A 24,376-nucleotide genomic window follows, 5' to 3' on the forward strand; every position below is an offset into this window, starting at 1 on the left:
TTTTCCTCCATCTCTTTATCCCATCTTCTAGCTAAAAAAGTAAAAGAGAATGATTAAAGTATTGTTAGTAACGTTATACTCTTGCATAAATGTGTACAGCTATAAAGAACTGAACGAGAAACTGTTGTTTTACTTATAACCAAATCTGATAACAACAGCTGTTTTGCTTTTACAGGCAGTCTCCTGTTATCGGCAATCTGGTTTTACGGTTCTTGTCTAGCAACGAAAATTGCCGATTTCTGCTTATTGGCGCCAATAATTGGGTATTGGCGGCAATACATACCTAACAGAGGTGCCAGTCTCCGGTTATCAGAGCCTATAACTGGTTATTGGCACCGATAAGCGCCAGAAATCGCCGATTTTCGGTTATTGGAGATTTTCGCTTATCATCACGCTGTCGGAATGGAACCCCACCGATAACTGTGGACTGCCTGTATTTCAACCATCGTACGGTAGTAAACAATTACCATAGTTATGTACAAATGACGTTAAGTAAAATAGGACATATATTTTTACATTACTGTATACCCTTATTTGCTATAGGTAAAAGAATAGCAAGGAAATATACTGCTAAATTTAAGCTGCAACTTGTAGCTGAAGCTGAGAAAACAATGTTCAAGCTGCTAATGACTAAATTACCATGCACCAGCAACAAAAATAAAATTGGGGAGAAAGTATTGTAATCAAAACTACTGGGCATGAAAGAACACATATTACTGCTGTTTTTACGCCAATAAAGATAAATATGTAAAGCTCGTATTATGATGAAATCAAGTGAAAATAGCAAATTGAATCTTGATTTTTTTTACACAAAAACATGCCCCCGAATGGCCAGCGTCATCTGTTAATGAAAAAAGTAGCTAAATTAATTTCAAGACGTATATAAGTTATATTTCGCCTGAAAAACACTTCATATAACGAAAAATAACCTTGCTCCATATAAATAAAGTATCTAGAGATTCATTTGCGCTAACTGGAAGCAAGAAAAGCGCTCTGAAATGAGTTAAATATGGCGAAATAAACTTACCGTGTAATCGATTTCCAAACCAAAAATTTTATTGCAATTTATAATTCATAATCAATATAAGAATATATGCAATATTATTAGATGTAGTGAAGTAAAGCATAACATTTTAAAAGATCCACATAAAAGATGCATATTCGTCATGTTGATGTTGGTATAATACGATATTAATATGTGAATATAAGAGTACAGTATAATGTAGGCTAGGCTACCGTATATGTATACAATATACCATAATGCAGGCTAAGCTAATTCGTGTTTGTTATTAAATTTCTCTATATTGAATTATCATAAGTCAGTCTGCATGAACAACCGGAATTAGCTGATTTTAATGATTACTATACCATTTATGAATAGAGTATACTTTGTAGTGTAGGCTAAGCTACGATAGGTAAATTTTTACAACAGTTCCAACTCCATTTTTCTAAAGTAATTATGTATTTTCATGTGTGTTGTTTTAATGTGTTCCGAATGGTTATGATAGTAATGCATTGGGAAAATGAGTTGTTTTTGAGTTACTAGCCTGTACACCCCTACTACATTCAACAAGGTTAGGGACCCTTTGGGAATGGGGCGTTTTGGGTGGGGCAAATCACCATGGACACAAAACAGCATTTGAATTAATGAATAAAATAAGGTAAATCATAGCATACCTAGCAAGCCATAGTCAGGCAACGTAGGCTAGTGTAATGTTAGCCTAACATCCCTTAACCCGCAGGGGGTTGCGGAACGGTGCTTCGCGCCTTATCCGCGTTTATAAGGATTCTTGGCAGGCACGTATAAACTGGCAGGAGGTAATGTTGCGCTGCGCGCGCTAGCCACAGGGGTTACAGAAGGTAAATCATGTTACAATATTATTTTAAAAATTATGAATTTACTTTATTTGGATGGACACAAACGTTTTGATGGGTTATATCCAGAACAAGATGGTTGTGGCTCATCTACAGTGTCATCATCGTCGTCATCAGAAAATGATTCCCTAGGTGGTGATGGTGGCTGAGTGTCACTTAAAGGTGGATATAATTTAGCAGCTTCAAGTAAAAATTGGTGTAAAACTGAACTGTACTGCTGCAGGTAACACTCCATGTTGTCTTTAAAAATCAATGCATCGTGTTTCATTTTCAAAGAAATCGTGAATTAAGCGAAAATAATCAAAGTTACAAGATGAACACAGACTGGACATAACCTCACTCTATGCCAGAGTTCAACCAAATGACAAGCAAAAATGTCTGACACCTGTAAGATTTTCACCAGGTCACGTGACTCCTAGACAACACGTAACTACCCACAATGCAATTTTAAGCGTCAGAACCACAATGCAGTTCTAAACAAAAACAAATTCGCATCAGAGCACAAACTGTGTCCGTGTTAAAGTAAACAAAACACTTAGACATTTTTCGAGGATGGGGATTATATAAACATTCATATCTCGAATATGGTGAATTTCCCCAAAAAGTGTTCAGAGACAAAGTTTAATTATTTTTTATGCAAAATGCATCTATAATACTATAATTATTATAGAATGAGTTGAAACTATTGTAAAATAATACCTTACCATATATGTATACACGGTACTGAATACTCTAATGTAGGTATTCCGACTCATTCACAATAAGTAGAGCATTTCAAATCATAAGTGTTATCGTGTAGCTTAAACGATTTGAAACATACTAACCTAATCGTAGCCTAAGTCATATACTATGACACCTAGGTTACTTCACTCATACGTTATTCCAATTGCACTTAAAACACTACATTGTGTTGTGTGTATTAATATAAAACATAACGATATAAACTTACTGTTGGTTCAAATGGCGCGTTCAACATTTGTAGCTTGAATTGGAATCAGATTGGCATGAGCACAATCTCTACTTCGTAACCCTCATCCAAAGCACACCTCAAGAAATTCTCCTTACATTTAGATATGCATATTTCCTAAAGGAATTTCCCTAAATGAACTTTAAGGTGAAAAGGAATATTTTAATGGATTTGAAGACACAAACAACTGTGGCTGCATTCCCTTTTCTTGAGTCCCTATTAGATCCACACTGCACCAAGGCTGTGACGAGACTGTCTTCATGTTCGTCTTTGGCCAACACCAAACATTCGACTAACCACCAGACAAACAACTGATGCCGGTAGTTAAGCACTATTGCACATATACTTACAATTAAATACAAGAAACAGCCAAAACAACGCTTTTCATTACTAAATACAAACATGACAGAACATAATATCCTTCTACATAATACACATTTCCACTTTATGTTAATTTAGAAAAAATACATATAACTATTCCACAACTTGCGGAAGAGTACAATCTCTCTTGTCGAAGGTTCGACATACTCCCCCGCAATAAAAACTTATACCTAATTATTTACAATAACCCTGTTCTTATCAATGCCGCTCTGGCTTCTGCAGTTATTTGAGCAGTCCTTCTGCTCGGGCGGGTGCATGACTGAACATCTTGTGTTGCAGGATTAATTTCCCTTATCTCCTGCCACAGCTCTAAGGGATATAACTTAATTATGTCTCATGAGCTGGCTATGGGCCATTCTTAGAGTAGCAACTCTTGGGACTTGTCTCACCCCATGTGTAACTCGATCACTTGGCTCAACTTCCACTTGTTCCTTGGCCCCTTGTCATGAATGAGGACTACTTCCCCTATCTTGGGCCAAGAGCCATGCATTGTTCCTACTCGATGGGTCTCTCCGACATGGTCTTAAGAATTCTAATGCTGCTACAAACGTGATGGCGTTGACAATGAACATGAGTGCTGGGAAATCTCTTCTGCTGTAGAACTTTATAAAACTCATGAGGAATGAGTCACAGGACTGGTTATCAACTAGTTCCACATGTATGCCTCCGGTTATTGGGCATGTAAATAAGATGATATAAGCCTTCTCAGGGATCTGTCCTTTTCCATTACCCATAATGTGCCAGTGTGGTCTATGCCTGTGCTATTAAAAGGTTGCTTACATTGCACCCTGAACTCAGGTAATGGAGGAACTATATTGGGTCTATACGGCCTCCCCTGCGTTCTCCTGCAAATAACACAATGGCGTAATATACTCTTAGTTAGTTGCCTTATCAGTGGGATCCAGAACTCCTGTCTGACACTTGCCACAGTTGCATTTACACCCATATGAGCATTAGCATCATGATGCTCTTTAATATTTACCCAAGTAACATAGCAACTCTTCAACAATAGTATAGGAAACTTAGCAGGTTTGGGTAACTCTGTGTTCTAGTCTACCCTTACGCCTTATTACCCCGTTGTCCAGGTAAAGTTTCAACTGGTGTAAGAGAGCTAGTTTTGGTTTTCTTACCCCCTTCACCAAACTCCTGTATTCCTCTTGGAAAAATTCCCTTTGTATGATGGCAATAGTCTTATTCTTTGCCTCTTGGGGTTCTTCCAAGGTCAATTCACCATGCCTCTTCATTTGGCTGAACTCTTACAATTATTAAAAAACTGTAGGATCCATGCTGTGGTCCTATAGACCTTTTTAACCCTTGCTGAATCTCTCCCAATTCAGCAAGTGAATATTACCAGTCAGGTTGTCCCCTACAGTATTGACCAAAATGTTCTCTTCCCTACCCTGCACAAGTGATCCACCAACCCATGACCTATCTATTGTCCAAGAGGAATTTTTTAACCAAGGGTGTCCCTCCCACCAGAAGGAACTATTCAAGATCACTTCTGCCCTTTTCCCATGCATCAACATCTGTAAGCACATAGGACAAGACTGCCTCTGGAAGTAAAGAGTTTATTTCTTGTACTCTGTTTTTCACAAATACAGGGAGAACACTTCGATAGTAGCCAACTTAGGGCGACTTTACTGTCCAACCAAACGAACGTTCTACAAACTCATCCTTCAAAAAGGACCTTCTCAAAGGATTCATTAATAAATTTGGCCATTCTTGCTGCTAGCAACAATGCCATTAACCCAAGTTTTGGAACAGTTAACTCTTTAGTGGGCGCTACTCTTGCCTTTGCCAATATTAAATAAGAGTTTTCATTCTTAACTTTATAGGCTACACAACTATGTGCTAGCTCACTGGCATCGCAGAATGTGTAAGGAGTCTCCCTTTCCTAGGCTAGTATTCTTAGGAAAGGAAATACAGTATCAAGACATTTTTCCAAGTCTTTGGATAACTCAACCCATTGTTTCTGCAATGGGTCTTGGAATTGTTCATCCCAATCCAGTTGTTGCTCCCACAAATTCTGCTGTTATATCTTTGCCCTAAAACTGCAGTAGAACTTTGGGTAGGTCAGCTGTTATATGTGGTCCCGTCCACAAACAATCGTTCAAGTTTTACCCACTTTTCCCCAGTCTGACCAAACAGTCAAATACCATCCAAATAGGGGTTGTTGCACTGTCCTTTTTAACACCATGATGTGCCAAGAAATGACAGTCTTCCTCTGTTTGAACACATTCCACTTTCTCTATGAATCTCCTAATTTCCTGATCCTTCAGGATTTTCTGGTAGTGTACTAGATACTGAGTGTTCTTCTGACACTTGACACACTTGTTTTAATCTATTCAAATCCAACCCAAAGTTGGAAGCTAATCTTCCTTTATTGCCTTTCCAAGGCAACGTCACAACATACTGTTCGTCAGTTTCAGAATAAGTTATAGTACTCTCAGAGTTCTCCAATACTTTCTGTTCCTGTTCTGTTATTTCACTGTAGTCAGTGCCTAAATGATGTAAACTCCATAAAGTTTCAAGATCTTCCTTTGGATCCTTTAAATTAGTAACCCCTTCAGCCATAATTATGTTGTTGGTTTTCACTGCCAGTTTTAAGATGGAAACATGAGTCTCCTCGGTGGGAGGAGAACTACATGTTCCGGTTATCATGTAACCAAATATTGTTGGTAGGTGTATTAAATTTTCAAATTTCCTAAACAATAGATGTAAGATGTACACATTATCAACCCCTATTAGCAATTCTATAGGCAATTGTTTCTCTACAGGTAGATAAAAATCTTTATCAGCCAAGCTGATTTTCGTTCTGGACAACGACCTTAAGTTCTTAACATTGAATTTCTTTGTATATTCTGGTAGCTCAACTACTGCTATACAATCCATATTTAGTAATCTACCGCGGTGAGGTACAGCGATGTTCACCATTTCATATTCCTTAACTGGTGTAGAAGGTAAATAACCTCTCAATGATATAGTTTCAACTCCCTGGCTTTTATAGTTGAGTCCCTCAAGAGCAGATTTCCTTATAAATGATCTCTTGGCACAGGTATCTAACAACCCTCTCTTTCGCACAATGCGACCTCTTTTACCCTGTAAGGTTATTGTGGCTGCAGGTAAGATCGACTTTCTGGTTGTCTTATTTCCCTGTCCAGTATTCGTCAAAAGAGAGTGTTCCAACTTGTACCCCACCTACCTTAGATTTATTTGGTTGGTTTCAGTTGCTTATAGCACTATGATGTCTAACAGTGCAGCCGTTATTACAATCTTGCCTGTCACAGTCAGAACTGAAGTGTTTATTGGATGCACATATGAAACACAAACCCAGTGTTCTGAGTCGTTCTATCAATGTGTCCATATGTGATTGCCTCTGCAGAGTGCACTTCCTTTAACCCGGTTTACCTTGGCTTTCTCTGTATTTTCCTTAGGCCTTACCAATGTTTTTTTGGTCTTACAGATTGCCCTTGTTCTACTGCAAAAGCAGATACTGTTGTTAATGTATTAGCTTTTACTGGTTCAGTCTGTGGAAGAGCCTTCAAATTGTGCATTTCTTCTCAAGATATTTTTTAAAGGTGTCAAATTTAAGCCAATCTTCCCCACACCTTCGTTTTAATATTTCACTTACACTACTAGGTAGTTTGGTGTAGAGCAAGATGGCATACAATTCACTCAATTCCAGCTGTTCACTCTCCAATGACCTTATGCAGCATTCAAATTGCACTCTAAAACCTTGTAGCAATTCTGCATCTGCCTTTGGAATCTGTTTAGAAGAGTTTTCTGACTAAACCCAGCTTGATTTCATCTTTTCTGCCATAGGTCTCTTTTAACAAGTTCACTGCTTGTAAATATTTATCACCTAATTTAAAACCAGATATCAGTTCCAGAGCCTCACCTTCCAATAGGCCCTCCAAATAAGAAAACTGTATTTTCTCAAAATCAGTATGTTGGGGTAACCCTTCCCTTCAAGGCAGCCCTCAAGAAACTGACAAGCCTTGGGGGCTTTTAGGCCTCATCCTTACAGTTCTTAGTCCCTCTCTTTGCCCGCTTTCTACTGATACTTCATAAAGTTCCCAAAATGAATTCCATTCTGATACATCACGATCAAAATGTTTGAGGTCTAATTTAGGTAACTTTACACTAGCTTTAACAGGCAATATCGGTGCACTAGGTTCACCCCTTACAGCTAGAAGACTCGTGATGGAGGAGTTTAGTCTATGAATTTCAGTGCCTATCCTTAGGCTATATTCAGCTTGATTCATAATTTGGTCAGGTTGTCTTCCAGGATCCGTTAGATCCAATATTTCATTATCCAATTCATGGATTTTCTGCAAATATTCCTCCAAGGAGTCTCTCAATGAAGAGATACAATCTCTGCTTTCATAACCCTCATCCAAAGCACACCTCAAGAAATTCTCCTTACATTTAGATATGCATATCTCCTAAAGGAATTTCCCTAAATGAACTTTAAGATGAAAAGTAATACTTTAATGGATTTGAAGGCACCGACAACTATGGCTGCATTCCCTTTTCTTGAGTCCCTATTGGATCCACACTGCACCAAGGCTGTGACGAGACTGTCTTCATGTTTGTCTTTGGCCAACACCAAACATTCGACTGACCACCAGACAAACAACTGATGCCGGTAGTTAACACTATTACATGTATACTTACAATTAAATACACGAAACAGCCAAAACAAGGCTTTTCATTACTAAATACAAGCACAACAAAACATAATATCCTTCTTCTACATAACACACATTTCCATTGTATGTAAATTTAGAAAGAATACACAAAACTATACCACAACTTGCAGAAGAGTACAATCTCTTGTTGAAGTTTCAACAGTAGGCTAGGCTATATTCGAGATACGTTTTTTCCAACACCTGATGGGTTTTTTGGAACCTAACCCCATGTAAGTAAGATAATACCTGTATAAGCATTTTTAGAGTCTTTTTGTGTTTGGACTCTCAAAATAGTTCTAAGTGTTTTTAGATGGGTTTTAAGTATTTGTGGATTTTAGCTATTCACTGGGGGCTGTGGTATGCATCCCCTGCGAATACGGGGGTCTACTGTATTCTAGCTCAGTCTACTAGTCTAAGTGAATGATGTTCCAAATCGGGTGTCTCAGACTCTTAAGTTTCTTATTCTGAGACACTTATGACTCAATGGCAGTATTGCCTTTTTTTTATCGGAGAGGATGAATCTCTCATGGTCTTCCTTTTTAGGGGTGTCGAGCCACGTCTGACTCAGAAGCGCAGTTTGCTCAATAACCGTGGGTTTTTTTTAACCGAGAACGAGGACCCTTCCATGACCTGGTACCATTCTCTCTCTCTCTCAAGAAGTTAATGGAAGAGAAGATGGTCTTGACAGCTGGAGACAGTGCTCTGGGCTCCCAGGAGCACCCTCCAGCCCGAGCCTTTACCTCGCCTGACTTCAAGCTCACCTGGCACCTGCTACAGCCTGGTGCCAACTCTGCCCCAAGCTCCTAAGAGTGCCTGCCAGCTCCCAACCGATTAGTTATCTGGCTGGCGCCACCTACATCCTGGCGCCAACTCAGTACACCCAGTGCCTGGTGCCAGCTTCCAATTGCCTAGTGCCAAATCTCCCCACATCCTTGGCTCTGGGGAAGAGTAGGAAGCTCTCTGTTGTGTTGGAGTTTTCGGGTATTACCTGAGCAGGATTGGAAGCACAGGGGGCCATTCATAACCTTTGGTGTTCTGTCTAAGAACGCATTGTCCTTCTTCATGTGTGGACTTGGTCTATGAGACCATTCTTTGTTTCAGGAGAGCTTTGGGCCTACTTTTAATTGAAAGCTAAATATGTCAGAACAACTTCTATCTCATTAGCCTTCATGCATGTACAGCCCTTATGTCCATCCTACAGTCGACCTACTGGAAGTGTAAGCTATTTTCGTTTCTCGCCTCTTCAGAAAAGTTTAAACAGTGTTAAAATTTTTTGTAGTACCTTGCGATTATTAGTAACGTGCTTGACACGCGGAAGGAAGCATAGGATTTTCTCTTACTATCTCTTCACCTTGTAGTAAGGTGCCTAGTTTTGTGAGAGGTGGGGGTACAATGTACCTGGAGCACCCGCCACTCTCAGTGGATGGGTTGTGGTCTTTATTTCAGTACAAGTGACTGTGTTATCTGGTTGTTTTTTATATTTCAGTACAAGTGACTGTGTTATCTGGTTGTTTTTTATTGTGGTACTGCACCCAGGGCAAGGGCACTTTTTGAAGATTTGATAGCCTTCGGTTAGCTCCTTCGCTGCAAAACTTTCAATTATGCTTTGCTAGCCATCAGATTACTCCTTGGCTGCAAGCTCCTACTTACGTAGAGGAGCTCCACAGCTTTACCACCATGCCACTGTAGGTTAACTTGAGCACCAACCAGAGGCAGTTTTCTACTGCAGGTTCTCTTAACTAATAAGGAACTACAAGCATTGTATTCAATGCTAGCAACTTTTTCTATTTCAAATTCATTACATGACTTATGCTTTGGAGTAGAATAGTCCATGTATCCCACCTCCTGTCAATGTTGGAATCAGCTATTACTGTACCTGGTAAGTTACTTGTATAAAAATGACATTGTTCCAACACAATATACAAACCGTCAGTCCTTTACATTAGGAATCACTTTCAGCGAAGCTGGAAATGGCTGTTGAACTTTCAAACAAGGTAGTTAGGCAGTTAACTACTGTCCGGGAGGCGGGAGTCCCACCTGCCCGGATGTAAACATTCCAATTTGCTTTCGGCTGTTGTTGGGTGTGGATGTGTTTCTTCACTGTCTGCCCGGACTTCCGTCAAGGTGATTTTTTCCCTGGTGGGATATTTTTCTTGTTCATTAGTATGGAAGCCTTTGATAAACTTTGTATGCCCGCCTTCCCCCAGTGTGTGTGCCCTGGGGTGGGCGGTAAGAAATGTAATAGCTTTCGATTAGGTATTGATGTGGACACGCGCCCTTTGCTGTACATGCAGGGGGCGTGTGTTCATGTACATCACCGTGTTCTGAGTGTTGTTCCTGGTCTGTCGAGCAGTGGGTGAAGTTTGAGGGGAGGAGACAGTACTGAAGGAAGCCCACCAAGGCGTCATCTGAGGGTTATATACCCCCGATGACTCCCACGGTGACTGACCTGTCGGGATTGTTTCTTCCTCCCGTCAAGCTTCCCCTTCTTGCTGCCTCTCCTTCGGGTGAGGACTCCCCTCCGTCTTCTTCACTTGCTTCGTCGGGTGTGGAAGGCCATTGGGGAGCTGATGATCAGAACATCCTCTCTGGGGCCTCTCCTCGCTTGGGGAGGGGAATCTTTTCCCCCGGAACGAGTAGAGACTCCCTTCTTTGACCCGACCTTATCTTTAGGTTTGGCAGTAGAGACTTCTCTCGGTGGGCAGGCTCCAGGCCTTACTTCTACCTGGCATTGCCTGGGTCTACCTGTCGTCCCGTCATTGGAGGGCCTGCTTTCCCATCTGTCTGGCGCTCCAGTGGTCACCACGGCGTGGCTACTGCCACCACGTCTACAGTCACCATGACGCCTTCGCTAAGATGCTGGTGACTGTCGCCTCGCACCTGGGTACTCCGTGCTGTGCCACTGCCACCTGGTTTCCTGGCCCCCGCTATCCCTGCCAGGCACCCCCACTATGGTAACCTCATCTGTGCCCTACATCACGGTTCTTGCTCCTGCTGTTCCTGCTGTTGCTGACCTACACTCGTACCCTGCTCCAGTCCTGGTGTCTCGCTTACCTGGCTCTCGGTCCGGCCTGGCTCCTGTTCCTGCTCCGCCTGTGCCGACCACTCATGTCTTGACTCCTGGCTTCCCTGGCTCCTGCGCTGCTCAGCCTGCTCCGGTCACCACTGGTCCGGTTGTTGATGCCTCTGCTGCCCCGGGTTGCTCCTGCTTCCTTGGCCACCCGGCTGCTCCTGCGTCTTCTGCTGCTCCCTCCTGGCTGGGGGACCTGACCGCCATCCTGAAGAAGATGATGAAGAAGAAGTCTAAGAAGTGGTCTCAGAAGGTGTTGTCGTCTTCATCGTCTTTGTCTTTGTCTTCGTCTTTGTTGTTGGTGTCATCGTCTGCTACCTTTCCTCTTCTTCCAAGGCTCGTCGGCCGAGGAAGAAGAAGGCTGTCTCTCCCCCACCCAAGAAGTCTCACCCTGGGACTTCTAATGGACTACCTCCTTCCACAGGGAAGGCAGTGGGATCTCTCGTTGGCTCTTCCCGGCTGTCGTACCCATGGTCCTGAATTCCTTGATGCTACCTGTGCAACTGATATTCAGGCTGACTGATCTGGTCAAGGCTCTCAGACTGCCAGTCCGGTACCTACCTACTGCTACGCATGCTTTTTTGCAGAGGTGCAACCACTATCCAGGGTTCCATGAGAACAGGGGGTGCTGGTTCAGTCTAGCTAGCCAGGTTATGTAGACCAGCAAAGGTACCATACTGCCTATACAGGATCTTTGGCTTTCAGGTTCCAAGGAAGTGACAGGGACCGTGCAGTCCTGTCATCCATACTTAGGGCAGGAGTTCATCTTCTAGGAAGGTTTGGCACAATCATGGGTAGGTCTTGTCCACGTTTTTGTGAGTGAGTACACTCTCTATGGCTGTGGGTCTGTTTTCAACTTAGTTTGCTACTGTGTGCAGCTTGGCTCACCTGGTGGAGGCCTTGCCTCTACAAGACAGGGCAAAGGTGCCAGGGACCATTCCCCATTTTTTCCAGGGAAGCTAAGCATCGGGGCAAGGATAGGAAGCTTTCAAGCTTCTTCCCAAGCTTTTTATGAGGAGGTATGTACTCGTATTGGTCTTGGAACCGAATGGGTTATATGTCCAAGTGGGTATTGATCCCGTAGGGGTTTTCAGTGGGGCTCTTCCTACAGGAGGGGTCTTTTTTTTTTATTACCACTTGGAATGGTCCCAAGGTCCTGTACGGCAGGATTTAGATACCAAGGTGCAAAGTCTGCTTTTGGCTGACTTCAGATGTAGAATTGTTGTCAATTCCTTTGCCCAACAGGACTGTTTGACTAAACCTTGTTTTGGCTTGTGGATTACTTGTGTATATTGTTTAAACTTGTGTTTTCATGATAATAGTTGTTTGTTTTGATCATGCAAACCCACGACTTATCTGATCCTAAGGAGAGGAAGCCTTGTGTCATGATGCGCTGCCCAGAAACAAACTCTGCAATCGCTTCCTCTCCTCTATTGAGATTGACCCCTCATACACTATGCACATTGTGCAGGAAGCACGTATGCAACCAAGATACAGTACGGTAGTCTTTGCTCTGAGTGTCATATCTGACCTTCAGAGCAGTGGGTGCAGTTCGGCCGGAAAATGAAGAGAGAGAGAGAGAGAGAGAGGAAGGTTGCCCCTTATGTCGTAAGCAGGTTTCCCTCTTGTTGCCACTCCTAAGGGAGTGGTCTCCCCTTCACTGTCTCTCCCTGCTTCGTCAGGAGAGACGGCGGGCGGCCCGGGGGTGGGGGAAGAATTCCCCTCAAGGTGAAGGAAGAATGTCCCCTCTAATTAACCTTACTTCCAGGTTTTGTGGAGCCCAAGGGGCTTAGGGAGCTACGGCCCTCCCTAGGCCTTCCGGGGGAGCCTTCTGTACAGGGCTTGATTTCTCATTTGAGGGCCTCTATAATGCCCTCCTGTGACTGCTGCTCTTGTAACCATTACTACGACAATGGTCATGACATCGACCAGATCTGGGACCACCACTATGGAGCTGGTTTCTATGATCATGCACCCTGCTGTGAGCCCTGAAGTGCCCTCTCTGACATCCTTCCCTGTGGGGAAATGTCATCCTCCAAGCCTTGTTGAGAAGACCTGCTGCAACTACAAGAAGAGGTCAAAGAAAAGGAGTCATCATACATCTTCTTCTTTGTCATCTTCATCGTATGCTAACGCATCTTCCCCTTCTTCCAATGCTCCCAAGAAGAGGAAGAAGAAGGTTGCTTCTCATAGCCGTAAGAAGGCCCACAGGTCCTCTTAACAGTCAGCCTTCCTCTAACGGTCAGCCTTCTTCCACGAAAGAGGCTAAGGGATCTCTTGTTTGCTCCCCCTTTCTGTCTTTGGACATGGGAACCATCGCATGGGGTTCTATGGACCCCCGTGCCACGGGAGCATCAGGTACATGGGGTTCCATGAACCCCATGTCACCAATACTGGTCCCGGGAAGTCACCTTCCCGGGCTGGTAAAGAACCTTCTACCACTGCATGGGGTTCCACAGACCCCTGTGTATCGGAAGCAACTTTGCACGGGGCTCCACAGACCCCCCTGTCACGGGAGCTACAGGTGCACAGGGTTCCATGGACTATATGTCACGGTACTGGTCCTGGGAAGCCACTTACCGGGCTGGTAAAGGTTCTTCTACCATTGCACGGGGTCCCACAGACCCTTGTGACACTGGTAAGGGTTCCCAGTCTACGGACCGACCGGTTCCTGGCCCAATGAGAGTGAGTGAGTGCTCAGCGTGCAGGAGCTGCCTCACCCCCTGTATGTTCCCACACGGAAACAGTGCCAGGGTCCCAGAAAGGTGATGCTGGCCCACCTGTCTGCTCACCTGGGAAAGCAAAGAGGAGGTCCCCCATCCAGTCTTCTTCACCTGTAGAGGCCCTGGCCTTGAAGAAAACTAGAGCATGTCTTTGGGACAGCTCCCTCCCTCGTTATATGAAGGTATTGCTCTCCTCTACCTGTGCATATGACCGCTCACAGCCTTCCTCACTTACTGGGGCTTTGGCCTCTGGCAGGTCTGTGAAGGGTACTAGGCACCTCTCACCTTTCCCTTCCACCTTTTGGGGGTTACCGGGAGTTGGACATGTTTAGGGTTCAGGACTGGGAATGTTTGCCTTCCCATCCCATCCCATCCATGAAAGCTCACACTCCGGGTACAGTTCTTGGACTGGACCAGTCATACGCTCAAGTGGCAGAGGTTTCCAGGAAGGGCTCGAGGGTCCTTTTCCCCAGGACACGGACACCCCTGAGTTATGGAGGACCTATGTTGAGATTGTTCGACTGATTCATCACTACCGTACAACAATCTAGAGGAAGAGACCCTGGCTACTCCCGTGGATTGTCCTTCAGCCCTCGAAGTCTTTTGGGGACCCCACAAGGAACCCAAAGCTTTGGTGATGAGCCTGCCTTGGTCTAATGTTGCTGGAGGGGTCTTGGACCAAGTGAATTCTCTTGTGTCTGGGGGGGAGAATCTGCTTCGGTCTAGTTGCTCATGCAAAATGCTTCCTCCTCCTCTCAATCGCCAAAAGAGATACTGTGTGCCATAGGAGAAGTCTCTGCTGACTAAACAGGTTGACCTGTACCTGGTTTGCCTGAGCCCGGGTCTGTCGCTGAACCTGCTCTGTGCGGAGGAAGTCTCCCTCTTGCAGCAAGAGACAGCGGTGCTGGAATCAGCTGCCATGGCAGCTTTCCAGACAGTCTCTTGGGTCAACCTCTGGTCCCTTTCAGTGGCCAAGATTGCTTCCTCCTCCACTTTGAGTACTGTGAACCCCGAAGAGGAAGACACATTCAAGAGCCTGATGCTGTCTGGAGGTAGGGCCATCTCCTTCCTAGCCCACCAGACAGCTAACCTGTGGGCTAACATGGTGTTTAAGAGAAGAGATGCTATCTTGAACCGTATTACCAGGTTCCTCGGTTCTGAGTCGGCCTTGGTTTTATGGAATGCACTAATACTTGGTTCCACTTCCGTCCCATAGAGAGGAAGTGGATGCCGCAGTGGACAGACAGAGGACAGAAGACAATGACCGTCTCATTCACCAGACGGTGGCCAAGGCCTCCAGGCAAAGACAGAGTCGGAGGATAAAACTCTGCCTCGTTCGTTTAAAGTTCTTTATCTGCAAGTGTTCTTACTGGTGAACCAGCGGAGATATCTTTATGTCTGGTGGGAGCATTAAAGTCTATTTATCAAAGGTTGCGAAACTCCTTCCGCTTCCGCTCACACTTGTCTCTCCGCAAATCCTTCCCGTCCGCTGTCAGAGAATGTGATTAGTTACTTTCGGAGGGACGAGATTTCCCAGGCTTCTCAGGGTTGTTCTTCGTTGTCTTCAGCTCTGTATTTTCCCAACTGCACAGTATTTGGAGTATGTCCAATTCATCTTCCTTTCCCAGGAATTATTTACTGCCATCTATTCTGGAAGCAGCTACTTTGAAGTCCGTCTCAGTGTTTACTCATTTTACTTAGAGATGTTTGATTCGCCTTACAGCATTTAGCGGCGAAGTCTATTATGTAGGGTGCGTTCATTTAGCTGAGAGGGTATTAATGCGGAGGTTCAGAGGGTTATTCTCTTAGTCTACGTGTATTGGCAAAGTCTATTATCTAGGGTGCGTTCATTTAGCTGAGGTGGTACAGTGAACCCCCCGTATTCGTGGGGGGTGCGTCCCACACCCCCTTGCGAATAGGTCAAATCCGCGAATGCTTAAAACCCATCTAAAAACACTTAGAACTGCCCTTATACTATGAGTATTTTAATAGTTTTATCACAAAAAGTGCATTTATTCATGAAAAATATATGAAAATACAGTAATTAGTGAATATTTCTCAGTGAAAAATACCGTGAATGGGCGAATTTTCCGCGAATGATGGCTAGATATGTTCCACAGAGAAACCTGCGAATGCGTGAGTCCGCGAACCATGAGAACGCAAATACGGGGGGTTCACTGTATTCGCTTAGTGCGTAGGGCTATTCTCTTTGTCCATGTTAGCGGCGAAGTCTATTATCTAGGAGCGTGTATTTAGCTGATGCGGTATTCGCATAGTGAAGATATTCTAAGGTTAACCAGATAGAGGAATTCCTTTTAGTCTTTAGAGTTCTTAGGCAACAGTGATAATATAATCACGTGAACTTAGGTTTAGTGCATTTTAAGTATCTTAGTCTTTGATAGTTTCCCTACGAGAATCCAAGGGGGTACTCTAGTAGGCTAGGCTATTTCGTCGGCACTGAGATACTTCTTCGCACGTCGATCGTCGGACCTTATCCGGAGGATCAGTGGCTCGGCACACTGCTTTATTTCCCTCCATACATGAGAGGCTATGAATAGCCACATGGGAGGTCACCGTACTCCTCCATACATGAGAGGTTCTGAAGAACCACATGGGAGGTCAACGGACTGAGACAGTACGGACCTGACGGGCGATCAAAGTACTCTCCAACATGTCTCATCACCAAAAGCAACAATTGATAAGGTGAGTGTTTAACTGGATAGGTATCTTAGCCGAGAGTACTGACCTGACTGTCAGTCAAAGTACTCTCCAACATGTCTCTTCACTGAAACCATTGATTGATATGGTGAGTGTTTGGCTAAATGGATATCTTATGCAGAGCAGATTGGTGAGCTGCCATCTCTGCAGTTGTCAAAGGGGCATGCAATAGAATTGATCCCTCCTCCTCTAAATGTTAATCGGGCTAATTCAGGTGTTCATGGAGTGTATTGCAATATGAAGTTTTCAAAATAAAACTAATATTGTAATACCTACCTGAACACCAGAATGATTCCCACCCTCCTTTCCCCACATCAATTTTGACCTTGAATAAAGCAATTGACGAAAATGGGGCGTGTCGGCGCACACCTGTGTCAGCATTGCCAACCGTTTGCTATGGTAGCTCAAGTGACAAGATTTTACCTGCAGCGTTGGTAACGCTGGCTGTTAAAATTCCCACTATAGTGGGATGGGTAATTGAGAGTTGTTCGGGCTAATGGGATTAAGGGCTAATTCAGGTGTTCAGGTAAGTATTACAATATTAGTTTTATTATGAAAACTTCATTTTACTTTTACATGCTTTTTCTAATATTTCTTTGCAATTTTCTTTGTAAAATTACATTTACAACCGACATACTATTGCAAAAGACAAAAACAAAAAACAACAGCAAATTTACAAAAAGACTCATGTGAGAGAAAGAGATGCAGTACCTTCCCCCTTGAAGTCATAAGCATTACTGATACTGGCCTAACTCTCACGTCTGTATTTATATCATATAGAAGTATTGGCACCTTTGTTTCGAATCATTATTACCATAACAGTGGTGCGTAATTCTGCTTCACACTGAAGCGCAATCCGTCCACCTCCCTAAACCTGTTTTACTTCACACTGAAGCTCAATCCGTCCACTAAGGGTTAAGGGCCACAGGTCTGCCCTGGGCCAAGTCCTTCGCCTGAAAGGCATCGATCTCACTTCCTTGTGGGAGATCTCTATGCTGATGAGAAGCTTTTGAACAGTCTTGCCCTCCCAGGGAACTGAGGTTCCCCAAGTGGGATGTGACTCGTTTTACAGAGCCTGACTTGTACTCCCTACTAGCATTTACGAAAGTCTTCAGACAGGGATCTGACCCTCAAGACTGTGTTCTTGCTTGCCCTGACATCAGAGAAAAGAGTTGGTGAATTTCGTGGACTTTCCTTCAGTGTTAAACACTCGAGGGGATGAGGATCTGTCACACTTGAATTTGTCCCAGAATTCGTAGACAAGACTCAGAATTCCTGGACTTTGTCCGTAGTGATCCGGATGAGATGCTACTGTGTCCAGTTAGGATGCTGCAGTACTGTCTTAATGGGACTCAGCCTCTCAGCCCTGAGTTTCGATGATTTTGTTAGTACTGTACTGTCTCGACTGAGGAAGAGGTGTCCAGGAACACCATTCTTTCTGGCTTCGTGAGACGTTTAAATGAGCGCACTGTACTGTATGTCTGATGAGGTGGATGGGAGTACGTACTTGGTGAGAGCTCACGAAGTTAGGGGCATTGGGCTGTCCCTTGCACTCAGGAAGAACCTGTCGGTTCCACAGGTACTAAGGGCGGGAGTGTGGTTGCGCCAGACCACATTCACCTCATTTTACCTTGGGGATGTTGCCCATAGATCCTTGGTCACTTTCCATGGGTCTTTTGGTGGCTGCTCAAGTTTTGTAGCTCACCCAAAGTTCCCTAGAGGGACAGGTAGCATCTCGCCTAAGGTGTACGGTTGTGAAAGAGAGTGTGTGCGTGTGAATGAATGGCCTCCTGCCTTTCTCTTTTTATACTTTCGTCTCCCTTAGGGCAGAGGAATGTTGGCAAACCGTCATGTGCTGGACGGGCGTGCAATGCAGGTGAGTTAGATAACTGAGTACCCTCTGTATAATCTAGTATACTGTAGATTAATACTGTAGGTGTACAGTAGGTCCTACCCTTTTCTCTACCAAAGGGAGAGAGGGGCTGACAGTAAAACAAACCCGTTCGTTTTTTATTAGCCTTTTATTGTCTCCAACACTATGGGTTCATCCAAGCCCATTTTGAATCAGTGACACAAACTCATTAATACGAAAGGCCCAGAAATCTGGCAGCTAGACAACATGGCTCAACAGGTTAGAGGCATGCGACTCCTTCCTTTGCTCTACATAACCAGGGAGAGAGGCCCAGGTGAGTTGAACTACCAGTCAGTTCAGAGATTTACTCAGAATCCTCCCACCAAGAAATAAGTCTCCTTATGGAAAGACCGAAGGTTTTTATTTGTGTAGGAACAGACAGCAAATTTTTCAAGTTATTTGTATTTTTCCTAACATACAAACCTGAAGGTCTTTACATTAATGGCCCACCTCATGCCACCCCTCAATCTGCTACCTGGGCTGAAAGGTAAAGAGAATGCTTATTGACTGGGTGGGTGGGACTCCCACCCCTAGGGTCAGTAGTTAACTACCTTGTTTAAAAGTTAAATGGCCGTTCCTAGCTCGCACTGCAAGTAATATCCATATGTAAAGACTTTTAGGCTTCTATGTTAGGAAAAATACAAATTACTTTAAAAATTTGTAGTTTATTTTTATATGAACAGTTTGTGATGTTGAGAGGTGTAGAGCAAGAGTGATAGGCTAGTTCAACAGTCTTGGGGAGTAAATTAAACAATCACTTCTTAACTTTTAGATTTATTTACATAAATTTTATTCACAAAATTTACAGTGACAATACAGTACTTCATTGAATCAGTCCCCACCTACCTGGGAACTAACCTGCATAAGAGCACATTCATTTCCTTACCATTTAAGTTACAGTGGTCATCATGTTTACCCTAACCTAAAGGTAATTTTCTTACGATAAGAGTATCCAAGACGCTTCAATAAGTTGTCTGATCTCCCAACGTGTCAGATCGTAACATAAGTTTAATTTTAATCACTATGCTTTTAAAAGTCTTCAACCTTTTAGTAATAAGAATAGTGCAGTACAACAAAATACTATGATCAGTGTACAAGAAGACCAATTTAGTATTCCCATTGTAAGCTTAATATGTTAAGGAATTAGCAAAACTGTCCAGCATTAAAATAAGTATTGCAATACACTCCCTGAACACCTGAATTAGCCCTGGTCACCTACCCGCCCGAACTACATCCCCATAGCTTTTACCCACTAATAAACTGTCAGCGTTAACAACGCTTACAGGAAAATCTTGTCAAATGAGTTACCTGAAGTGCCGTTGGCAACACTGCTGCAAGTCCCGGCCGAGTGAGGCCGAGATCTCCAGTTGCTTATTGTTCGCCATGCTGTGTGGGTGTGTCCCACATCAGGCGAACTTTTGGTCATTTAGCCCGACCCCCATTTAAGAATTTGGACATCAGATCATGATTTGGACTGTTTTCAGCTCATTTTCTCCTGGATGGATACTTTATTGATAGGATTTGGAACTTCTCTGCCGAATTTGACTTTGGGATCGGTACTTTGGACACGTTTGGGTAAGTCAAACAAGAAGATGTCGCCATCTGCTAGCGCCAATGCTTCCATTTTGTTTACGTCTTCGACGACAGAGCCTTCTTCTGCTGGAGATGCTGACGCTCATTGGCCCTACACGTGCTGCAGGCGTAGGATGAGCACCCTCAAACACGATCGACATTCTGTTTGTATTTTATGTAGGAAGATATGGTGTAGTATCAGTCAGATATGCAGTGAGTCTTGGTCGGTAGATCAGATGGAAGAATTATTCAAAAAGTTAGAGGACAAGTTACTAGCTTAGTATGTCTAGTCTATTTTTCTAGCTTTATGACTAAATTAACGGAAACTAGAGATAAGGATAGTAGTAATACAGTAGTGCTGTAGATACTAATCGTTCTTTTTCAGCCCCCCTGCCTTTTCCAGAACCAGCCCTAACGGGTGCTGGGGGTCATGGAAAACCGCAAACCTCAAAGGTAGGATCTGCCGGTCCCCCTGGTGCAGAGCAGGCAGTGTTGGCAGCAGATTTCCCCCTTCCCTCTAAAAGCATAAGTTCTATGGTGGATTTAGAATTAGGAATCACTCAGAAGGGTAGGAATTCTAATTTAGGAAGTATTCAGGAAAAGTAGTTGAACGTGGTCTTCTTTGGGTTCAGGTTTGGTTGGGGTCACTAATGTTTAGGTCTCTCATTAAGGTCAATCGTTGGTTTTATTTCCTGCTTCGTACTCTGTGCAACAAAGGTTTCCAGATCCGTGGAAGGTCGTTCAGATTTGGTTTCTGATGTATCTGGTTCTGAATTTTTGTTTTCCTTGAATACTCCCTCGAAGGTTCCTTTTCCTTTGGGGGTTTTAAAATTTCTTACGTCTTGCGATGGTGGTAATTCTGGCGATCGAATTTTTCCAATATTCATGATCATGTCTTAAAGAATTTCTGATTTGATAATGTCTATCAAGATTATCAGGGGTGAGGGGAACAGAACCAGTATATTTTCTTTGAAATCTAAGGCCTCTTCGGCCGCTATGGAATTTTCCCGTTTTTTTTCCCCTTTTTCTTCTAAGCCTTCTTCCATTGCCCTTCTCAATCTTCTTTTCGGTCCGCTCTTTGGAGGGCTCTCGAGGTCTTTGTTGCGCATCCTGTTTTCTTGGCTTTTAACTCAGCTGAGCAAGGCTTTCTTGCTTCAACCCTGTACAGTATATTAGAGCTTCAGCGGCCCCCTCTCTCTCTTTGGGGTTGAGGGAAGGGGTACTTTTTTCGGATCCGTCATCGTTATTACCTTTTGCAAATCCAGTAGTTTCTCAGGCATCCGGTCTAGTTGCTTCTCAGGTGTTTGCGGAGGCGTCAGCAACTCCATATTTCATTCTTTATGGGTTCCTAACTGTAATGTATCCTCCGCGATTCTTGCGGATGCTATGGCAGTCTGCGATTCGCCTGCGCCAGCGTTTAGTGTATCAGCACCGATAGTTTCCTAACTGTAATGTATCCTCTGCGATTCTTGCGGATGCTACGGCAGTCGGCGATTCGCCTGCGCCAGCGTTCAGTGTATCAGCACTGATAGTTTCCGCAGCCTTTCCATTCTCCAGGATAGTTGGTAATTACCTTCTTCTGTTACCTTCGGTTCGGTACCTCATAACTTCCCCTTCAATACTGCTTTGAGTTCGGTCTGGTTGGGACCTTCTCCATCTGTCCAATGTGGGCGTTGGGCGCTCCGGTGGTTACTCCGAGTGTGGCTTCTTCCTTCTTCCCTCCTTCAGTTTCTTCATTCTCAACTTTCCGGCAGGTTTTCTCTGTCCCTCCATCTAGGCATCCATGTTGGTTCGGGGTTGATTCCGGGTCTTCAGTTCCGGATTCCCATTCTCATGGGGTTTTGATACATCCAGATTTGAGTGGTTCGGGTGTTGCGGCCTCTTCACTCTCAGGAGTGGGCCTGGTCCGCCCAGGTGTTGCGTCATCCCCGTTGGGTGGTGCGGGGTTTGCGCAACCTACTTTGGTGCCTTCAGTATATTCGCGATTGATACATCAGGTGTCCGTCTCACGCACCCAAGTGTAGCAAGTTCTGGGTTTTCGGATTCGTCGTTTGCTAAGGATTGGCCTGCCTCTTTCCTGTTCCGGCTCGGTCGGACCAGTCCGACAATCCTCCGGCTCGGTCGGACCAGTCCGACAATCCTCCAGCTTGGTCGGACAAGTCCGACAATCCTCCGGCTCGGTCGAACCAGTGCGACAAGGATTGTTCATTTGAAGAAGAGGATCCGGTACCGGATATTAGTTCTCCTTCAGCCAATGAGAATGAGTATAAGCGGATGGTAGACTTCATCCTCACTTATCCTCAATCCAAGGTTCCGGAGGAGCGTAACTACCGAAGCAACGATGTTCGAGTCGCTGTATGCGACAGAACCGGTAGTTGCTCAAACAAGATGATAATTATACTCCCTCTGGTCCGGTACTGCCTGACCTGCTGGCATACCAGGTTAACATGTCGCCTGACTGTACAACGTTCTTTGGCAGAAGAGGAGGGGCTTCTTTGGAAGCTTCCGCCTCACTATCCGGACATTCAGAGAGGGTGCTGTTGAGGGTGCCTTTTGCGCTCTGCAACAGTCTTTTAGGGAGGAGGATATCTCCTCCATGGTCTATTTCGTGTAGCCGTCGTCAGCAGTAGCGCCACAGCAAGCTATGATTAGTGTGGCTGCTCCAGGTTCAAGGGATGTGGCCAGTATAACGAACTTGTTGCTTCTAACTCATGTCTCCAGTGTCGGCAATTATGCATCGTTGAAGGTACAAATGTGGCAGTAGAGGGTTCCTGTCTAACAGGGAACAGCCGGTACCCACTTGAAGAAGCCTCTAAAATTCCAGGGTCTTGTGTCTCTGCATGCTTTCTCTTCAGGTATGTCTCAGGAATCGCTGGGACTTCCACATCGAGAATGCAGGTATAATCTGGAACGGTTCTCGCTTGTTGGATCGTCTGTGATAGTCAGAAGAAGCGCATCTCACATCCGGAAGGTCTATAGCCTCCCCTCTTCCTGACGTTCATCTGTACTCAGATGCCTCATATCAAGGTTCGGGAGCAACCTTGGAGGAATCCAGGCTTCGGGCCTCTGGAGGGATCGGGAACGAGGGGAGTCATAACCTTCGGGAACCTCACGGCTGTAAAGGAAGCCCTCAGGTGTTTCTCAGTCCTAGTGCGCAACACAGAAGTGGATCTGCTTTGTGTCATCGCAACTGCCGTGTCGTATCTGAGAACTCGGGGGGGAACAAGATCATTAGAACTTAGAGGTGTATACTTTCCGCCATTCAGTCTCATTCATCAGGTAATCAGGAATTGTGGTAGTGTCAAGTCGTCTATGACTCTACAGTAGCTCCTTGCTGGCTCTAACGCCCTCGGTTCCGGAGTTCCTAATGCTCCTTATGGAAGTTCGGATGTTCCTCCTCATGCGGAAGATCTTTTAGACAACTGCATTTTCACCATTATCATCCAAACTCTTGCGTGATGAACCTAGTTGCGGGCGACTGCCGAGCGAACAGCTAGAACAGCTAGACAGTCCAGACACTCTAAAGCTATGTCTAGACAGTGTTTCTTTCAGCTTGAGAAGTCAACCCGTAAGCTTTACCAGGTCAACTTGACATGGGGAAGCCTGTGTCGTAAGGAAGGTCATTCCATCTTTAGGCCTGCCATAACCGAAATAGCTGGTTTTCTCTTATTCCTTCGGAAAGTCAAGATTCTTCCATTTTGGGCTATTGCTGGCTACTGCTCAGCACCTTGCAGTACATTTTTATATCTTCCCGAAAATTTCTAGTAGTAAGATCTTCTTTGACTTGTTACGTTCCTTCGGGCTCCCTCGTGAGATTTGTTGGAAGTTCTAATGTTAAGATAATTGGTTAGGTGTTTTATTTCTTTCGGCTTCAGCTGCAGATTAAAAAAAAAAAAAGAAAAATGGGCGAGTTTCGGGAAGTTTCCTAGGCTGGTTTCCTAGGCGGGAAATGATAAGTATTTCTCTTCTTCCGGAAGTTGTGGCCGAGGCTAAAACTGCTTCGTTCGTATAAGGTTCTTTATCTGCAAGTGTTCGGTTCCGGCATCAGCGGGAATGTCTTTATGTCCAATGCGAATATTTATCAAAGGTTGATAAACTCCGTCCGCTTCTGTGTACACTTCTTGTCTCACCGCGGAATTCTTCCCGTCCGCTGTCAAGGATGCGATTAGTTACTTGCAGAGAAAGGGTTCCTGGTTCCTGGTTCATAAGCGCTCAATACACAAACACAGTTGCGGGCACACTTCACGATTCTTGTGTGGTGCGAGGTTTATGCCCTTGAACGCAATTTAATTTGACGTGACATTATATTTAGTATTTAACAGTTTTTTTTTTCATTACCGCACAGTATTCGGAGTATGTCCACTGCATCTTCCTTTCTAAGAAATGGTTCAGAGTCTTCTATTCTGGAGGTAGTTTACTTGCGAGTCCGTCTTTGTTTTCTTCCTTTACTTAAGAGACGTTCAATTT

General features: G+C 44.2%; 2 protein-coding genes across 12 annotated transcripts in view; one reads left to right on the top strand and one right to left on the bottom strand.

Annotated features, from left to right (window-relative positions):
- LOC136850589 (DNA-binding protein RFX2-like) overlaps positions 1–24,376 on the top strand; it is a 447,592-nt gene that overhangs the window by 15,756 nt on the left and 407,460 nt on the right. The window lies entirely within an intron of this gene.
- LOC136850422 (uncharacterized) lies at positions 5,483–6,777 on the bottom strand. Its single transcript, XM_067124004.1, has 2 exons — positions 6,685–6,777; positions 5,483–6,376 (listed from the first exon to the last, which is right to left on the bottom strand). The coding sequence occupies exons 1-2, from the start codon at positions 6,775–6,777 to the stop codon at positions 5,483–5,485; spliced, it is 987 nt and encodes a 328-aa protein (XP_066980105.1).

This window comes from Macrobrachium rosenbergii, chromosome 22 (assembly GCF_040412425.1).
Source record: "Macrobrachium rosenbergii isolate ZJJX-2024 chromosome 22, ASM4041242v1, whole genome shotgun sequence".
In the NCBI taxonomy this organism is placed as follows: Eukaryota; Metazoa; Arthropoda; class Malacostraca; order Decapoda; family Palaemonidae; genus Macrobrachium; species Macrobrachium rosenbergii.

Bases quoted from the DNA above. Each gene is read 5' to 3' on its own strand.
- LOC136850422 (XM_067124004.1), bottom strand. From the start codon at position 6,777: ATGCACAATTTGAAGGCTCTTCCACAGACTGAACCAGTAAAAGCTAAT. The intron at 6,377-6,684 runs GTAAGACCAAAA...AATACTGGACAG, and splicing joins CAGTAGAACAAGGGCAATCT to GGAAATAAGACAACCAGAAA.